Source organism: Peromyscus maniculatus, chromosome X (assembly GCF_049852395.1).
Source record: "Peromyscus maniculatus bairdii isolate BWxNUB_F1_BW_parent chromosome X, HU_Pman_BW_mat_3.1, whole genome shotgun sequence".
NCBI classification, from domain to species: domain Eukaryota; kingdom Metazoa; phylum Chordata; class Mammalia; order Rodentia; family Cricetidae; genus Peromyscus; species Peromyscus maniculatus.
The window spans coordinates 112,811,655-112,830,151 of NC_134875.1; the positions used below are offsets into that span (position 1 = coordinate 112,811,655).

Sequence of the window (18,497 nt, forward strand, 5' to 3'; positions counted from 1 at the left end):
ATAAGGTCACTAGCTTCTGGACTTGGCAACATTCCAATCTTTCCACAGTACTGAAATTCTAGTCACTAATCAGTCTCTGCATATACAGATTCCTGTGGTGATATTTTGTTTGTGCTCTAACAAATAAAGCTTGCCTGAAGATCAGAGTGCGGAGCTAGCCACTAGTTAGCCATAGAGGCCAGGCAGTGGTGGCACACACTTTTAATCCCAGCATTTGGGAGGAGGAAGCAGGAAGATCAGTAGTTCAAGGCTCCCCTGGGCTACACAAGATTGATCCAGTCTAAAAGAGAAACAGAGCCAGGCGGTGGAGGTTCATATCTTTAATCCCAGCACTTGGGATCTCATGCTTTTGATCCTAGTACTTGGGAGGCACATGCCTTTAATTGCAGCACTAGGGAGGTAGAGACAGGAAGTGATACGGCTGGGTGGAGAGAGAAATATAATATAAGGCAGGAGGAGACAGGAGCTCAGAGAATCATGGAGGTCAAAGGTGACTTTGGCTAGCTGCTTTACTTCTCTGAACTTTCAGCATTTGCCCTGATAGCTGACTCTGGGTTTTTATTATTAAGACCAATTGATTTGCACCACAGATTCCTTTCAAGAGCTTTTTGTTCACAGTTCCCCATGTTTGCCAAGCATCTTAATTTGTGCATTCAGGGTCCAAATATTATATATCAAATATTGTAAGGTTACTTATAGCTAGGAAGGCCCTTTTCGAGGATCTGATACAGATGAGGCAGGAAGGAGTCTTCAGGAGAGAAGGCTGTTAAGAAACTCCTGGATCAGAACAGAGCCCACAGATTGAACTAAGCAGGGAATCTAGGAGCTCACAGACACTGAAGCAGCAATCATAGAGCCTGCAAGGGCCTGTACCAGGCTCTCTGCATACATGCTCTGGTTGTTTAGCTTGGTGTTCTTGTGGGACACCTGACAGTAGAAGTGGGTGTCTCTGACTCTTGCCTGCTCTTGGGTCAATTTTCCTCCTACTGGGTCACCTCGTCCAACCTTAATCCGAGGTGAGGTGCCTAGTCTTATTGTAACTTGTTATACTGGGTTCGGTTGATATCCCCGGAAGGCCTGCCCTTTTCTGAAGGGAAAGAGAAGAGGAGTGAATTTGTGGGAGATGGGAGAGGGAACTGGGAGGAATGGAAGGAGGGGAAGCAAGGGTCCAGATATATTATATGAGAGAAGAATAAATAAAAAGAAAAAGAAACTCCTGGATCATATGAAAACTATTGGCATCATGATCTGGATCTGAATCATCTTTCAACCCTTCTATATATGATATAACATTTACATGTGACACAGATTACTATACCTAAAATTAAGAATTCCAGAACAAAGTTTGACCTAATGGAGTGAATGTTACAGATGAGATAAACATGTTGAAAATAGCCAGAATTGACATAATTTTTCATGAGACTGATTGTAAATCCCCCTGTATTTACAGTTGTACTCAATGAACTATCTTACTTATATTTAAATGATTAGAAATGGAACTTCGGAAGATATCACTGTAGAATAGTCTCCCTTTTTATTAGTAAAATACAAATATTTAATTCATTTTTAATCCCAGCTGATTGTACTATATGACATTATAGATACTAATTAAATCAAGAAACTCGATACTTATGGCATAAAACTTCACAAATGTTGTTGTTCTTAGACATTGATGTCTTTTGTATAATTTAGATAAGAATTAACCCAAATCTTTGGATATCTCTCACTAGAGTAAATGAAATTCGTGTTTAATTTAAAAACTCGCTTTTTTGCCTTATCCAAATTATACTGAATAATGAGTGAATGTGTATGTGTATGAACATGGGTTGTATTTATAATGACAATGAAAAAACTTGAATCTTTTAACATTAGTTTTGAATAAGGTAAGGGTTTAGAGTAAGCAAACAGTCATAACAAAAAAACATGCTCAAATGATGTCTTCATTTGTTACTTCATTATTATATCCTGTTTTATAACTCTCAGAGAATCAATCTGCTACCCCACACCTATGCTATCTCTTCTAGTTGACATATTTAGATTTTTGGGCACTATAAGGGTTCAGAACCAAGGCCTTGTGTATGCAAGGCAAGTACTTTACCACTCATCTACATCTCTAGCCCTTGTTGACATATAAGTGTGTGTGTGTGTGTGTGTGTGTGTGTGTGTGTGTGTGTGTGTGTGTGTGTTTTGTGCTGAGGATGAGGTACAACTTGGACTTTGTACATTATAGGTAAGCACTACCACCATGATATATTTCCAATCCCAGCAAATATTTTCTAACCAATAAACATTGTGTGTGTGTGTGTGTGTGTGTGTGTGTGTGTGTGTGTGTGTGTGTAGAGGGTTCCATGTGTGAAAACCAGAGATTGATGTTGGATATCTTCAGTTGCTCCCTGACTCTCTCTGCGTTATTTTTTGAGATAGGATCTCTCATTAGTAGAACTTACTGATTCAGCTCAACTGACTGGGCAGTGAGCTTTAGGGATTCTGTAGGTAGATTTTTCTGTCCTCCTGCCAGCTCCCAAATCACATGGAAACTTATTATTAGTTATGAAAGCTCAGTTGATATCTTAGGCTTGTTTCTAACTAACTCTTATAACTTAAATTAACCCATTTCCATTAATTTACTTTCTGCCTCATGGCTTTATTACCTTTACTCTGTACTGCCCATGCTGCTTTCCTGCTTCCTCTGTCTCTGGCTGGTGACTCTCCATGTCTCTGCCCTTCTTCTTCCCAGCATCCTCTCCACCCCAAAAATCCTACCTGGCTATGGGCCATTCATCTTTTTATTAAACTAATCTAAGTGACAAATCTTCATAGTGTACAAAAAGACTATTCCACAACATTTCCCCCTTTTTGTCTAAATAAAAAGGAAAGGTTTTAACTCTAACATAATAAAACTATAAACAATAAGAACAATTATCAGGTAAGAATTACATTTACAATGTGCAGTCCATTTGTATCTGGCATATTTGGAGAAAATGCTCCATTATTTATTCTATCATGATAAGTCCAAGGCTCTATACTTCATTTACCTTCTATCATAAGTAAGGAAAACTATAACTGTAAACGAATTTCTAAATGGTCTTATTAAATAAAAAAACTCGGAGCCGGAAATTGGGGTTAAAGCCTGAGAGAGATCAGAGGAATAGGAACAGCCACAGCTAATCTTACCTTACCAAGTCCTCAGCTTCCAAAAATTGAGATATTTCCTGTCTACCCACACCTTTATGCCTTGCTGTTCTGCCATCTGATTTGCTCTCTCTGTCCAACTACATCCTTCCTCTTCCTGCCCAGCTCTGTCACTTCCTGTCTGTCTGTACAGACCTCCAGACCTCCATGGTTAACTAATGTTGGAATTTGAGGTGTGTGTCACTGCACCTGGTTCTGTTCCTAATGTGGCTTGAACTCACATAGATCCAACAGATCCCTGCCTCCCAAGTGATAGGATTAAAGGCATGTGCTAACATTGCATGACTTTTGTTTAATATGTGGCTGGCCTTTTCCTCTGATCCTCTTGTAAATTTTATTGGGAGACACAGTATATTGGGGGACATAATATATCACCACATATAACTATGACTATCTAGTCTTCAACTCCATCAAAGACCCCAGAATAATATAATATTACCTGAGTAAACAGTAAGTGCAGAGCAAATGACTTCTAAAACTAAAAGAAACAACAAAAACAGCTGGCTGTCTAGACAGTCACCCCAGGTTTCTCTGCAGTGTTGGGACATCCATCTTTGGCCTACAGTCCTGGAATATCTGACAAACTTCTCTGTGAAGCAGGAACTTTAAAGGACTGTCCTACCCTGTCTTGGTCAAGTTTGGCAGTCACTTTTTTTGTGTGTCCTGATGGTCCAGTTTGGACAACATACTGTCAGCAGTTGAGGCAAGGGCAGTTTCTTGCCAAAATGGCTATCTTTTGCCATAAAGCAAACTCCATATCGAGGTTCTTTGATGCCCATTATCCTTTTTTGAAGTAGATTGGTGCTGCCAGGTACAGATGTGTCTCATTATCATGAAAAGCCTTATGTTGTTAAAACATCTTAAATGCCATATTCTGTAGATCTCTGAAGTGTTTGAAGACCACCTGTCTATCTAAAATATATGTTTGACCTTGAAAACATACCTAACATGACTACAAGTTTGATTGTAATAGGTGACTAACTACTAACCTGCATTTCTTTATTATCCTCAATAGTTTGTAATAATAACTTTCAAGGACTAGAAATTTACGTTACATTGTTAAATGAGCTGTATAGGTGCAATACCTTAAACAGCAATAGAAACATGTACAGTATGTACTAACAAAAATAACCTTAAATTTGTATCAATATATAAAAATACCTAAAACAAGAATAGAAACATATATACAGTATAACAAAAAATAACCTTAAAATTTATATCAATATACAAAAATGCATACCAATGTAAAATATTTATGACTAATAGTTGATTTTTTAGTTTAAAAGTAGATTCAATAATCTACCCTTTTATCCTATCATTTCTATATCCCCCCTTTTTCTTTTCAGAACAAGATCCCTGAATCTAATCTCCTTCATCCAACTTTTTTCCTAACTATTACCAATAACAACTTGTAACCAACCCCTAAACAGTGACAAAAATCTATAACCCACCAAATGACCAAAAACCTCCCACCCCACCTCTTGGGAATGTAGGTGTCATGTTCTCTAGATTGCATCCTGTTGTCTGGGGTGGGGGGCGCAACTGCGTCTCTAGGGGACCCTGAGAAAATTGAGATACTGGTCACGTCCTGGGAGAGCTAGCTGTATCATTTGTTGCCAGTCTCTGTGTAATGGGACAGTGTAGGGCTTATCTGAAGTCCTGGCTGGAGTAGTGCATGAGGCTGGACCACCTCAGCTAGCCACCTTGAAATTGTCCTGAGCAGTTTGTAGTCCAGAGCTGATCTTTATATAGTGTTTGTCAGCTTAGTGACATTACCACAATCTAGGCAGAATCATTGTGGGGCCCCATGATCATTTTGGAGACCTCAAAGGTCACTATTAGAAACGGTCACAGTTCACTGCAGAAAACTTAAATATTTTAAATGTTGTATACAGCAGATCTTGGAGAGCTTAAAGGACCACAGTTTGTTAAGTACATCTGGAGTACACAAACTTAATTCCTAGTTATCCAATTCAGACTCAAGCCTGAAATCATGTACACAAAGATAGATGCAACCTTTTTCTAAATTTAGTACTCTATATGACCATTAATATCATGACAAAGTTTATATATATATATATATATATATATATATATATATATATATATCTTATATTAAATAGATATATAAATCTTACAAATTTTGAAATAATGTTTATACCTTATAAAAGATTTAAAGAGTCAAAACCAAAGGATCATGAGATTAGTAGCAATAGAATAGTCCCCTAATTTTGTTTTCTTTCTGTCCCATACCAGGTGGCTCTTCTGACATGAGACAGAGATTTTGGATTTTCCTTTAACAAGCATGTTTGGGTTTAAAGAAGGAAAAAGCCATGCTCCAACTCCAAAGCCAGCTTTAATTTTTAATTGAACTGAGACTACAAAAAGACCATTTGCCTTATATGTCTGTAGAAAACAGCAGAAACAAACATTTGGGGAGATTTATGAAATTTTATCCTGTTGCAAACGTGCTATAACATTACGGCAGTTTACTCTTTTTCTTGGGATATTTTCTCTGGATGATTTGTCCCTTTTCTTCAGATGTCTCATTTGTCTAGTGGTCTTCAGACTCTTATGCTAGATGCCTTCATTCTCCTGGAAAGACAAAAACAAAAGCCTGCCCCAGCCCTAACTTTGGGGAGTTTCCTTTTTGACATTATACCTGATCAAATAAGAGGCATTTGTTAGTCTTATAAGTTAGTTTAGATTGAATGACCAGACTCTTGAACTGTCACCTCTTCTAATCAAGAGACTTTTCCTGTTTGAATCTAATCTTTATCAATTTTGATGGTATCCATAGCTTTTCTTCTCCTGTGGAAACAAAAGCAAAACCTCTTCCCTAATGTAACCCATATCCTGATTCCCATTCTGAGGACAACACATCTTTATAGTATAGCATCTATCTAATAGGTAGATAGATGATTGGAAAACTACCACTTAGGCAGAACTAGAATATGCTGCCTAATATAGAATTTCTAACCAAAGATGTTTTAAACTTGGTAAGATAAATTTTACACATGAGAAAACTTCAGAGTAAGTTATTTTAAAAAGAAGAGTATAGGAACGATGTCTGGTCCATAGTATAAATGACAGTGCTATGGAAAGTTTGAGGACCAAACAGCTACTTCGTCAGGGGCTGCCCTTTCCCTCTCCCTGGAAACTTGGCAAGTGGACCTGGACTCAGGGAGGGACAGGCAATGGTGTCAGAAGGAGTCCCTCTCTGGTCTTCTACAGCCAAGCATGTTAGCAGTTTTTGCTCTGTTGCCAAGAGGCCTAGTTTGTAATTGTTTTCTAAGTTGTATTGCCATTGCATCACTAACTGCCAGACCTCTGTCACACTAAACATGCTGGGGCTGTTTTCCAGGTCCAAGAATACCGAGAAGCTCTGGAAGGAATCTTAATCAGGGGCAAAGATGGGATCCACTTGGTGCCAGAACTCTATGCCATCCCACCAGACAAGGTAATCAGCTGGTGGTAAGCCCCTTGTGCTGCTCAGCTAGACTGTGTGAGTTAGGACTTGGCTCTTTGGTATTCTCCTACCTTTTAGGCCAAATGATCTTTTTCTCTAGAAGTGGTTTCTAAAGGCTAGTTTTCCTATCCATCATAAGGAATTATGGCTTTGAGAAACATGTGGAACTATGCCTGACTATGGATATCCTAGGGCGGTGGCAGCTAAAGACCTTTGAAGCATACATGTACCTACTCTGTGTTTGAATCAGGCCCATACACACATGACCAAAGGACATGAAAGAGCTTGACTATATTGAGGGAGACTCTGGAACCTGTCCAATCTAAGACAACCCTGGATTCCACTCAGGGACCAGACCCCACTCAGTCCTACCAGCCTAGACCTAGTCTGAGCTTCCAGACATTTCCTGTTATCCAAGCTTTCTTAGGACACATTAAGGACAAGACTTTTGTCATGCCTCACCATACAGGTGAAGTTACAGAATCTGCCAGGGATGTTTTCTATGTGTCATGACGTCTCCTGCAAATTTCTTCATTTTGTACAGTATATTTAGCTTATATACTAGGCACCAGCATTGGACAGTATTTTTCCTTAATTTCCTTTTGTGTTAGCTTTGCAGGTGAGAGTTGGCAAGGTTCTTCATTCACATCAATAACATTTAGAGACCACTGGGAAGGAATCTTGCAAGACACCACAAACTTATATGGCAGCTTTGTACAAAATAGGAAAGTCTGGGACTGTGTGGCATGCAGCCTGTATGCTTGGGCAAGGTGCCACCATCTATGGACCCTCCACTGCACAACTGGGCACTAGTGAAAGTATGCCCAGCAAACATGTAGTGAGCATCTGCTCCATGCCTGGCACAGCCTGGTACATAAGGTGATTCTGTATCTTTGAGTCTATAAGCACGGTGAAAACAGAACTAGGGTGTGAAATGGAGGCAGCCACAGAAGAGATGGAAGCAAAGACGTGGTACAAATGCACCTGTAAACAGTAGTTCAGAAGGACCAGAATAGGGAGGAGAGAGATGACTCCATGAAGAGGTAGAATTGAACTCTAGTGGGAAAAAAGGGCAGAACAAGTTCATTTTTGACCTAGAAAGCTTGTCTGCTTTTTGTTCTTTGCAATAGATAGTCTCAGTCTGGATTGTTGCAGTCTTCCTTAATAGTTGTATTTCAGTGTATTTGATGTGTATGTAATGTGCTAGTCAATTGTAAATAACGCTCTACATTGTAAAATATATACAGAGTTCCGTAGAAAGAAGAAAATATTTGCTATCCCTAATGCTATGACTCAGTAATAACCACTGTTGCATTTTGGAGAATTTTCTTCCATACTGTTATTTCTTTCTTGACTATTTGACTACCAAGTGATAACTCCATTCAGTGTGTGCAAAACTTAAATTTTTTAAATGTTTACTATCAAGAAATATAAATCTTTATTAAGCATATTGATAATATTAATCCACAATACTGAGAATGAACTCCCCGCCCCCCCCCAACACACACACACTTGATACAGTTTTTCCCTTATAGAGGGATAAATGTTTCCTGTTTCCTTTGAGTGACTACCTTAATCAATGTTTCAGTGACTAAAACCTTAAAGGGAAGCATGGAGTTTAGAAGGAGAGCGTCCCATATGTAGCTGGCCCTGTCCTCAGAATGAGCAGGCATTGCTAGGGTTTAAAAAAAGCACAGAAACTTAGGTTGCTAAGATAAAGCTCTGGGGAAATGCCACTTTCTAAAGGAGGTGGACTGGGGAGTGGTAGCAGCACCGTTGGTTTTCCTCAATGCATAGTGCCACCTTCTGGTAATGTTCTTGCACGGGCACACAGCCCCGGGGACGGTAAGCCAGCAGAAGAAAGCGGGCTTGACATCCAGCTGTGCACTGTGCCTATGCAGGCTGCTGTTTGGTTTGGGTTTTTATGAGAACACAGCCATCCATCAGCAAGAGCTGTGGAGCTTCCTGCTACCTAGAGCTGGGTATACAGCAGGCAGGTCAAAGCTTCCAGCACCAGTGGCCCCGGGTATGCTTATGGGAGGAACACTGGCCTCGGACCAGGCCAAGATTTGAAATCCACCCCTGTTGCTTATAGCCATGGGGTGCTGAGAGAGGAAGGTTTTGCCACCTGAGTCCACCATCCTGTATTGCACAGAATTGGTCTAGAGGCTGAGAACTGCTTTGTAAATCGTCAGTGTGTTCCCCAAGTATAGGCCATTGCAGGCCTTTGTGTCCTCTGACATTCTGACCTTGAACTTGTCATTTTCTCTGCCAGGTGGATGAAGAGTACAAGAACCCACACACAGTAGACCGAATTCCACTGGGGAAGCTGCCCCATCTTTGGGGACAGTCCTTGTACATCCTCAGCTCCCTGCTGGCCGAGGTAGGCTTTCTAGGCTGGAAAGCCATCTATCTATCTGATCGGAGGTACAGGAATCTGGGAAGAGTACAGTGGTTCGCTGTACTGAGTGACTATGAATAGTCTGTGCAGCTTCATTACCTTCCAGGTCGCCTGGGCTGTTTGGGGCTCCAGGTTTTTCTCTGGCCTTTCATATCCATATTTACAATAAAACCAATTTAGATCAGCTACATGCCATGCTCCCTGTCTCCCTCTCAGCAGAATCTCTGTTATTTAGTTAGAATCTGTTTGCATTGTTGCTCAGCAGACATGGGAACCTTTTCAGCCAAGATTAGCACATCTGATCCTAGAAGAGACAGGGTTAGGAAGTTATTAGATGGGCTAGAAGCTCTCTCAGCCCAGGCCACAGGAAGCAGAAGGGCTCTACAGATCTCTCCCTAGAAAGGACAGCAGGCACAGGTCCTTCAGATACCACAGCCCACACCAACCCACCTCCTGGTCCATTCCTTCTTGCCGCCAGGCTTCTGTTGGAAAAGCTTTAAAGTGAATCTCCCAGTCCTGAGTGAGAATTCTGGTGTGGGGAAGGAGGCTGAAGAAGAAAGGGACTGGCCACCTAAGGCTGGCCAGCCTGTGTGCTCTGCCACCTACAAAACTGGGGAAGAGGACAGGGCACCAGAATGTTACCGGGGTGCTGGTGTGGTAAAGACCAGTGGAAGATAGCACAGTGGACACATCCCCTGGGAACACTGGTTGCTGAGTCTCCCAAAGTTCCATGGCCATGACCTTCTTTATAGGACTGCACATACATCCCCTTGAAAGTCAGTCCTGTAGTCAACCAGCTCAGTGACTTCTGGCAGGTCTCTTAACCTCGCTGGGCCTCAGTTGCCTCACTTGTAAAGTGAAAATTTGGGCTCGCTTGTCTGTTCAATGCGTTCCAGCTCAGATTTCAGTACGTGTGAGGTGGGAAATAACGAACTCCACTCCTCTGAGACCTCCTCTCCAATATACAAGTCTTCCTAGGGCCCAGCAGTAGGTCCACTCGATCTCAGATCACCTTCATCCCCTTTGGATGCTTGGATCATTTCTAGAGCGTGTAAGAAGGTATATATTTAAAGAGCACAGTCCAGTCAACAAGATGGGGAGAGTTTTCTGTTCCAAGCCGTCAGCCCTGGACCGAAGTCTCCCTATAGCACTTCCGTGTCGGCTTCCCCACCCACGGACACAGGAGACTCGAGTGTGACAGTGTACACGCAGGAACTCAGCTAGCACTACAAATGGCGTTCTTTTCACTCCCACAATGTGGGGGTGTGTTTGAGTAACCCTCAGAGCTAAGCACCAAGCGTGCAATACATTTATCAGTAGCTGTCTGAGTAGCATACTCTGTTATGGAGAGAGACTCCACGAATATGAAGAAAAGGTTTTCGAGGGTGTGAGCCCCCGAATATGTCATTTCAAGTGTAGGACCAAGGTGAAATCTTAGTCACAGCAGTGTTGCATAGTGTTAATGCTCCTCTCTTCTTAGGGATTCCTTGCCACTGGTGAAATTGACCCCTTAAATAGAAGATTTTCTACTTCAGTCAAACCTGATGTTGTAGTACAAGGTTTGTGAGCGTGTTTCCTATCCATTTCTACTGTATGAAATCAGCGTTAATTTTTCATTCACATTGTTCCCTAGTTCCTCTTCGGAAAATTCTGAAGGATGTTTAGCTGGGTTCCAGCAGTGCGTACCTGTAATCCTAGGACTTGGGAGGCCGAGGCAGGAAGGTCAAGAGTTCAAAGCCAGGCTGGGGAGGTAGCACAGTTGGAAAAGCGCGTACCTAGCATGTACAAGGCCCTGGGCTCGATTTTCAGCACCATATAAACTGAGACATGATGGCATGCACCTATAATCCTAGCATTAGGGAAGTAAGAGCAGTAGGATCAGAAGTCAAGGTCACCTTTGGCTTCTTAGAGAGTTTAAGGCCAGTCTAGTCTATGTAGTAAGACCTTGACACAGAAAAAAAGGTATAGAGTATGTGCGTGTATTGTACAGTAAGATGTAGGCATCTGTGAGAAACCTTGTATAACTCAGGCAGGCCCCAAAAGCACTGGGACTGTTCCCACCCACAAAGTGCAGTAGTTCTTTTGTCCCTTGGAGGTCTCAGGTCTGGCCACCGGCTTCCACCCTCCCTTCCTTCCTCTTTAGCCAGTTCCTCCTCCAAAATGGTGAGAATCCCGGTGGGGCTGCCTCTCCCAGGGTACCCCAACAGGCCATGTCTCCGGGCTGCTAGGATTCTTGCTCTTCCCCATGGAGTCCTGCAAACAACAGAGATGGCTATGGAGGAAGCTTTCAGTTTAGGTCTGGCCTGTGGTGTCACCTAGAGCAGCAGCCCCTTCGTTTCCTCCACTAAGGGACTGTGGCAGCTCTGACACACTCCGAGTGCCTTGTGGAACACTCAGATACCGTCAAATGTCAGCCCGCTGTGTATATATAACGCATTGCCCCTCAATTAGGCTACATACCTTTCTTTGTTTGTATATTGTATATTGTTTTTTGGTCCTTTGAAACAGAGTCTTACTTTGTAAAACTGGCCGTCCTTGAATTCACTAAATAGCCAAAGCTGGCCTTGCACTCACAGACATCCTCCTACCTCAGTCTTCCAAAGTGCTGAGATTATAGGCACGAACCACCATGCCTGGCTTAGGGTGTACACTTCTTAAGGATAAGGCTTGTATTCTCTTCTGTGTTGATTGACACCTGTGCACCCACACACTGAAAATAATGATTGAACAAATAGGAAAGCATTCCTCTTTGGGGCCACTGGCCCATTTTAATGAGCATGCCCATAATACAATGAGAAGAGCTACAAGTTGTCACCTCATCCATAGTGTATACAGAGTACAGCTAACCACCATAACATTCTGATTAGGTAACATTTACAACATTGCTTATCTCCATGAAGCTTAAAGGTTAACTTATTCACTCAAGGATCTCGGTTGACAGCTGGAGGTGGGAACCTATTGGCTGATCCAGCTACGCTCCTTAGTCTCCACACTTGACCAACACATATTCTGCTAATTTGACTCTTAAATCTACAAGAGTTCTTTTCCAACTGTGGGCTGGGGTTTACTGATAGATTTCAACCAGCATTTTTTAATCTATTGATTGTATGTTTCATTATGTATATATGTGTGTGTGTGTGCATCTGAGAATGAATTTATGTGCAGTGCCCAAGGAGACCAGAAGAAGGTGTTGGGTACTCTGGAGCTGGAGTTAGAGGCAATTGTGAGCGCCCTGATTGGATGCTGGGAATCAAACTTGGGTCCTCTGGAAGAGCAGTGAGTGCTCTTAACTGCTGAACCATCTCTCCAGCCCAGCACTTTTTTAGTGTAGTAGAACAGAGCAGCCTTACCAGAGGATCTCGCATGGAGAAGGTCCGGGGCTGTTTCAAAAACCCGTGCAGATCCTGTGAGGTGCCTCAAGAGGTGATAGCACTTCGCCACCAAGCCTGACCGCCTGAGTTCAGTCTCCCAAGTCTACGTAGTAGAACAAGGGAATTGACCCCTGCAAGTTGCCCTTTTATCTCCACACACATCCTGTGGCGCATGCGTGCCCCTCTTACACACAAACAGCGGAGGGAGGGATCGCATGTGATTGCATCAGACCATGAGGCTCTCTCTCCCCAGTTTCAGTTCCAACTACTCTCTGAAGGAGGCAGTCTTATGGGGAGTGGCAGCGGTGTGGCTTTGATAAGTGTGGAGTTCTGCTTGTCAGTGGAAATTTCAGAAGGGATGGTTTTAGAAATGTTGGCCAGTCCTGCATAGCCAGCAATCCATCTATTGGAGGCTGGGGGAAGAGGGGATTAGGCTCCAGTTCCGCCTCATCTATTGCAGGCTAATTAAGCATTCTCATGGCTTCTCTTAAGGGTTCACTGGGAAGATGAGATCATGGGTATTAAAACCCTTTAAAAAGCATCGGGTGGTATGTAAATGTAAGGAGGTAATGTTCAGCTCTCAGTGGCATGTATATGTATCATATGTTCAGCGCTGCCCCCCTCCAGCCTATGGATATAATGGTGGGGTTTGGGGAAGACACCCTAACAATAGCTTAGCCTTTGTTCTCTGGACTGAGCATGGCCCTGAGTCCCTCTAGTTTCCAAAAGGCTCTGCTGCAGTTGGGCAAGATACCAGCTGCTTCCTGTGACTGTCCTCCTCTTCTGCAAGCCCCTCTCCAGACTCCATCCCTTTGCCCACACACTGCTTTCTCATAAAGGCAGGCAGTTCTAGTATGATCGACACCACCCCGCCATCCCTGATGTGGCCCTAAGCTAAGGCTAATTTCTGCATAGGCTGCCAGGACCTGGATACTTGGAGGTCCCTGACAGCCAGAAAGCCAAGGGCTCGAACCAGCTAGGATGGGTGCTCTTTCTCTCCTGTGGGGTTTTGTGCCGTGCTTCTAAGTGGGCCAGACAGTCCTGCTTCTACCAGTCTCTCCACCGGCAGGCCCGCTTTCTTTTCTAGGGAAAAGAAAGATAGCCTCTCCTTTCTCTCAAGCTAAAGCATTCCCTGTAAGCAGACTGCCACATTCTCATTTCCCCTGCCAACATTTTAGAAGCAAGAGCACAGATTTCTGACGTCCCCTGAGGTAGCTGTTTCTACTCCTAACCCTGTGTGAAAGGACACAAGGCATATTTAGATAAATGCAGACCCAGACAGAGGCAAGACATTACTTCAGATAGGTTAAGGTGGTGTCGAACCTATTGAAGACTATTTCTAGAAGCTCTCAGACTGTCCTGCGTAGTGAGGGCACTTGACAGATATGCATTGTATGTGTTGAGGTGCAGGAAGGACAGACGAGCAGGGAGTACGGCGGCTCAAACAGCCGCCATTTCCACAGGCAGTGTGCTAGCATGCCTAGTGCTGGGCAGAAGGGAGAAGCGTGTGTCAGTGTGCAGAGACACCAGACATGGATCTGATGTGGATTCTGTGTTTTCGTTTGCAGTCGCTGTTTTGGCGGAAAACAGTCACGTTAAGGGGCTGTTGCGGCAACATGGGGTGAATGTCCAGAGCATTGCTGATGTGCATCCGATTCAAGTCCAGCCAGGCCGGATTCTTAGTCACATATATGCCAAACTTGGTAGGTCAGGGAAGTATTGGGGGATAGCGGGCAAAGAGAGCCTTTCTAGGTCCTGGGTTTGGGTGTGAGAAAACTTTGTTGTAAATTCTGCAGACCTGGGCAGAGCACTGGGCAGGTCAACCAGTGGGTCCTCTCCGTTGTGAAGAAGAATGGACAGGCAAGCAGATTCCCCTCAGCTCGGCCAACCCATACTGCCATAGGAGGGTTGGCAGAGCTGTTGGAGAATAAGCAACTCCCTTTGAAATGTCACAGTTGAAAGAGTCACGGGTGTCTGGATGCAGCTTCTAATTGTTATCTGTGGTACCCCCAAATACTCATTTTACCTATTAAAGTAGGAGTCGGTTCCCTTTTCTTAGAATCTGAATTTGTTTGGTTTATGGCTGACTACTAAGTAAATTCAAAGCCAGTATTAATAAAGTCCTTTTAATAGTTCTTCATATAGAACAAACTGACATTATTCATGTCCATGCATGAAGAGAGGGGGTAGGATTTGTTTCTCTGTTCAACTTTGTCCCACTTTTTGAAAAGCAAAACAAACCCCTGCATATATTGTCTGACACAAAAATAAGCCCAGCCTTAGCCTAGGTCACCAAGAATAGCTGTTACTTCATTTTCTCTAACTCCAGTTTCTCCTTTCTATTTCAAATAGGACGAAATAAGAATATGAAGTTGGGTGGTCGACCATATCGGCACATTGGTGTCCTTGGCACCTCTAAACTCTATGTGATTAGGAACCAGATCTTCACTTTTACACCCCAGGTAAAAAGAACAGGCCAGCTGAGCATGGTTGTGCATGTTTTTAATTTGAGCACTAGGGAGGCAGAGACAGGTGGAACTCCATGAGTTCAAGGCCAGCCTGGTCTATGTGAGTTCTAGACCAGCCAGAGCTATATTGTAAGACCCTATCTTAAAAAACAGAAGAAATAAGTGGGGGCAGTAGAAAATAAGCCAGCATCCAGCATCCTCTCAATAAGTTCTCTTTTCTATCTATAAGCATTTCTCCTTCAAACGTGGAAGAATTTTATATGTATGGGATCAGGTGGAAGTATAGAAAATGTTTACAATAGGTGCTCAATTGATGTTACTTGAATCAAATTGAATATGCCATCACTTCCAGGCATGACTTTTAAATAAATCCACATTGCTTTACAATGTGACATGTCCCTTGGCTCCTATCAGCTAACATGAGTAGTCCCTAGCCTTTGTGAAGGTTGTCCTAGAACTCTCAGTATGACATACAACTGCATTGGTTTGCAGGTCCCCAGCCCCTTCCTGAGATTCAGAATCCACTGACAGTAGTACTTATCTTTAGAATTTTTGTTCCTAAAGAAAACTAACCTAGTGGAAGCATATACCAAAAAAAAAAAGTTTTCTCCATTTGAGAAGCTAGAAAGATTAGCAATGTGGTCACTTTGCCAGTTGTGAGTCACAGCATGGACCCCTGTCTGCCTGCACATGTGGTTGGTTGTGAGGTCTTGCCTCAGCAGCTGCCACTTTCAGCCTTACGAACTATTTCTCTTAGTTCCAAGTTCTGAATGCTGATGTGAGTGTGCACTAGCAGAGAGGTCAGGAGGACAGTTGGATTTGCATCAGTATGTGGTAGTACCTCTGACCGGCATTAAGCAGGCATCAGTCAGATGGACAGTCTTCCCAGCTCTCCCTCACCTGGGAAGTATTTGCGAACCCAGTAGCTCCAAAAGAGGTAGCAATCACAGGCTCTTATTTGCCCTCAGTGGTGAGGAAGACACTTAGATCCCCTATGGGAAGAGCTGAAGGCAGGTCTAGAAACACACCTTCCCTTTCACACCAGTGTAGCTGCAGCTTCTGAGCAGCTGACAGGTCATTATGTCTCATCTCAGAGAAAGTGGCCGCCTGATCAGAAGATTGAGGCCCAGTACCAAACATCTTCCCTGGCAAGAGGTTCAGGATCAGTGCTGCCCCGAGTGACAGATGTCGTGTGGAAATAAGTGAAGGGTGGCCCTTGACTTTGGCCTGTTCTAACTTTCAGTTCACGGACCAGCATCACTTCTACCTGGCCCTGGACAACGAGATGATTGTGGAGATGCTGAGGATCGAGCTGGCCTATCTGTGCACCTGCTGGCGGATGACCGGCCGCCCCACACTCACCTTTCCTGTCACGCACACCATGCTCAGTAATTCTGTGAACTCCATCTGTTGGGTCATGGGCTCTTACCTAAATGTGTAGTACAGTTCCTGTGGACAGTGCCAAGTACCGAAGGGGATCCTTAGCCATTTGACTTCTTTGTCTCGGGAATCTTCTGTACCATAAGGGTTTTGATTGGGTTGTGCTGATGAGAACATTGCAGTGCATTGGACTCCCAGAGGAAGAAAACTCATTCATCTTTTTTTTTTCCTTAGCCAGTGATGGATCAGATATTCATCCTGCAGTTCTTTCTACAATCAGGAAACTAGAAGATGGATATTTTGGAGGTGCTAGGTAAGTTGGGATTTCTTTTCATTAAACAAGAAGAGCATTGACCTTCCTGAAAGTCTCTTACTGTCCTCTTCCCACTGTTTGCATCAATTTCTGAATCTAGAAATGCAGAATATTAGAGTAAGAAGGAAGCTAATTCCATCTCCCATGGGCAACTTGAATCAGGTCTAAAGCACCATTTGGTCGTTGCTTATTAGACTTTCCTGGGCACCAGAAGTCTACCATCTTAGAGAGGTGAACACCTCAGTCCCTTAGAGGCGTTATCCCTCCTGCAGCATGACCTAGCGAGGGGCCAGAGGTACTCAATGAAAGCTGACTTGACAGGTTTCTCAATGGCCCTCAGAAACGAGGCACCTGATTAGTCCTGCATGAGTCACTGTCTACCAGCTTCAGTGGCATGGCACCTATTTGGGTCTGTTGTCCTAGAGTACAACTCTCTCCAGTATGATTCTCAGGCACCTTAGGTGAATAGGGTTGCTAACTCGACAGGAACCTCCTTCTCATGTTGTCCTTCTGAGTGACCCACAGTAGAGGATCTATCTGTAGCTTCTGTATCTTCAGCTCCATGAATCTCTGGGAGTATGTCAGATAACTTCCCAATGGAGCCTCACTCTCCGGTCAGACCACGAGACCTTCCCCAGGCAGAGAGGATTCCCTCGGGCTAGCTCACCAGCTGCTGACAGCGTTTGGAAGTCAAGTTACCTCTTCAGACAGCATCCCACCTGGTGCCACAGGGAAAGCATGATTTTTTTTTTAAATTTCAGATAAAATATCTTTTGCCTTGCCATTTGCACCATATCTAAGTTTGCAGCTCATGATGTCAAGTACATTCCCATCATGTGAAACAGATCTCCAGGACACTTTCCATCTTGCAGAACTAGAACACCATAGGCAAGAAACAACCCTCTGCTGACTTGCCTGTCTGTCTCTGCTGACCTGCCTGTCTGCAGCACCCTATCTATTTTTGTGTCCCCGTGGTTTTAGACAGACAACTTGTATAATGTAAGAGCTTGTAATGACTAGCTCCTTTTGCTACCTCACTGTTGTCCTTCAAGGTGAACTTAACCTTTTTTAAACTTTGGCCCCAAGTGGTTTTCTTTGCAGCTCCTGAAGTTGTCATCTGTGCCCTTGTAGCTCCCTATGGGCCCCACTGTAGCCTAGAAGTGGCTTCCCGTGCAGGCTTCCCTTGGTCCTTTAGGAGCATCAGTCAAGACAGTCCCCAGGGTGGTACCATCTACATTTGCAGGGCTGGCACCGGGACTCCCACCAGCATCTCCTTCGGAGCAGTTTGCCTCTAGCTTGGTTAAGTTGCCACCTGGTATACAGCATCATGACCAGAAGAAAATATCACAGGCCTATGATGAACCATCTTACCAAATACGTTATTTTATTGAAATCTGATCGCTGTAAAAAGAATATAGTGTGCCGTTAGGAGTTTTGCAATGTGTCCTGAACATTGTCTCATTTAGTCTTCGCTTTGTGGCAAGCTACAGTCTCATCTATGGGTAAGGAACCATGAGCTCAGAGTGCCAGGGCTATAAGACAAATAGGTATAGGAGCTCTTTGGTGAGCCAGAACCAACTTCTAACCCTTAGACCTAGGGCCTCCTCTTTACAAAGCACTGGGAAGAGAACCACGGACGAAATCGGAATGCTGAGGCTCTCTCCGCTACCTGTTGTAATCAATTATGGTTTGTTTTGTAGCGCTAGGAATCAAATCCAGGGCCTCAGGCTTACATGTTCTCTACCCCAGAGCAATACTCCAGCCCCCAATTCAGTTCTGGATAATTAAGATTGAGTCCCATTTGGGTTTCTTTATATTTAAGGTTGTTTTTGTTTCGTTTTGTTAAAAAAAAAAGTTGAACTCACTGTACCTACTAGACCTACTTGGAGTCTCCTGCTACCAA

At 43.5% G+C, this 18,497-nt stretch overlaps 1 protein-coding gene across 9 annotated transcripts in view; it reads left to right on the forward strand.

The window, feature by feature from the left end:
* Phka2 (phosphorylase kinase regulatory subunit alpha 2) overlaps positions 1-18,497 on the forward strand; it is an 82,904-nt gene that overhangs the window by 32,896 nt on the left and 31,511 nt on the right. For all 9 annotated transcript variants that reach the window (XM_076562341.1, XM_006973231.4, XM_076562340.1 and 6 more), the window contains 7 exons: positions 6,557-6,652; positions 8,937-9,044; positions 10,543-10,621; positions 14,002-14,136; positions 14,786-14,895; positions 16,145-16,289; positions 16,516-16,594. In XM_076562341.1, the coding sequence (XP_076418456.1) occupies positions 6,557-6,652; positions 8,937-9,044; positions 10,543-10,621; positions 14,002-14,136; positions 14,786-14,895; positions 16,145-16,289; positions 16,516-16,594 (752 nt within the window). The remainder of the gene's footprint in view (positions 1-6,556; positions 6,653-8,936; positions 9,045-10,542; positions 10,622-14,001; positions 14,137-14,785; positions 14,896-16,144; positions 16,290-16,515; positions 16,595-18,497) is intronic.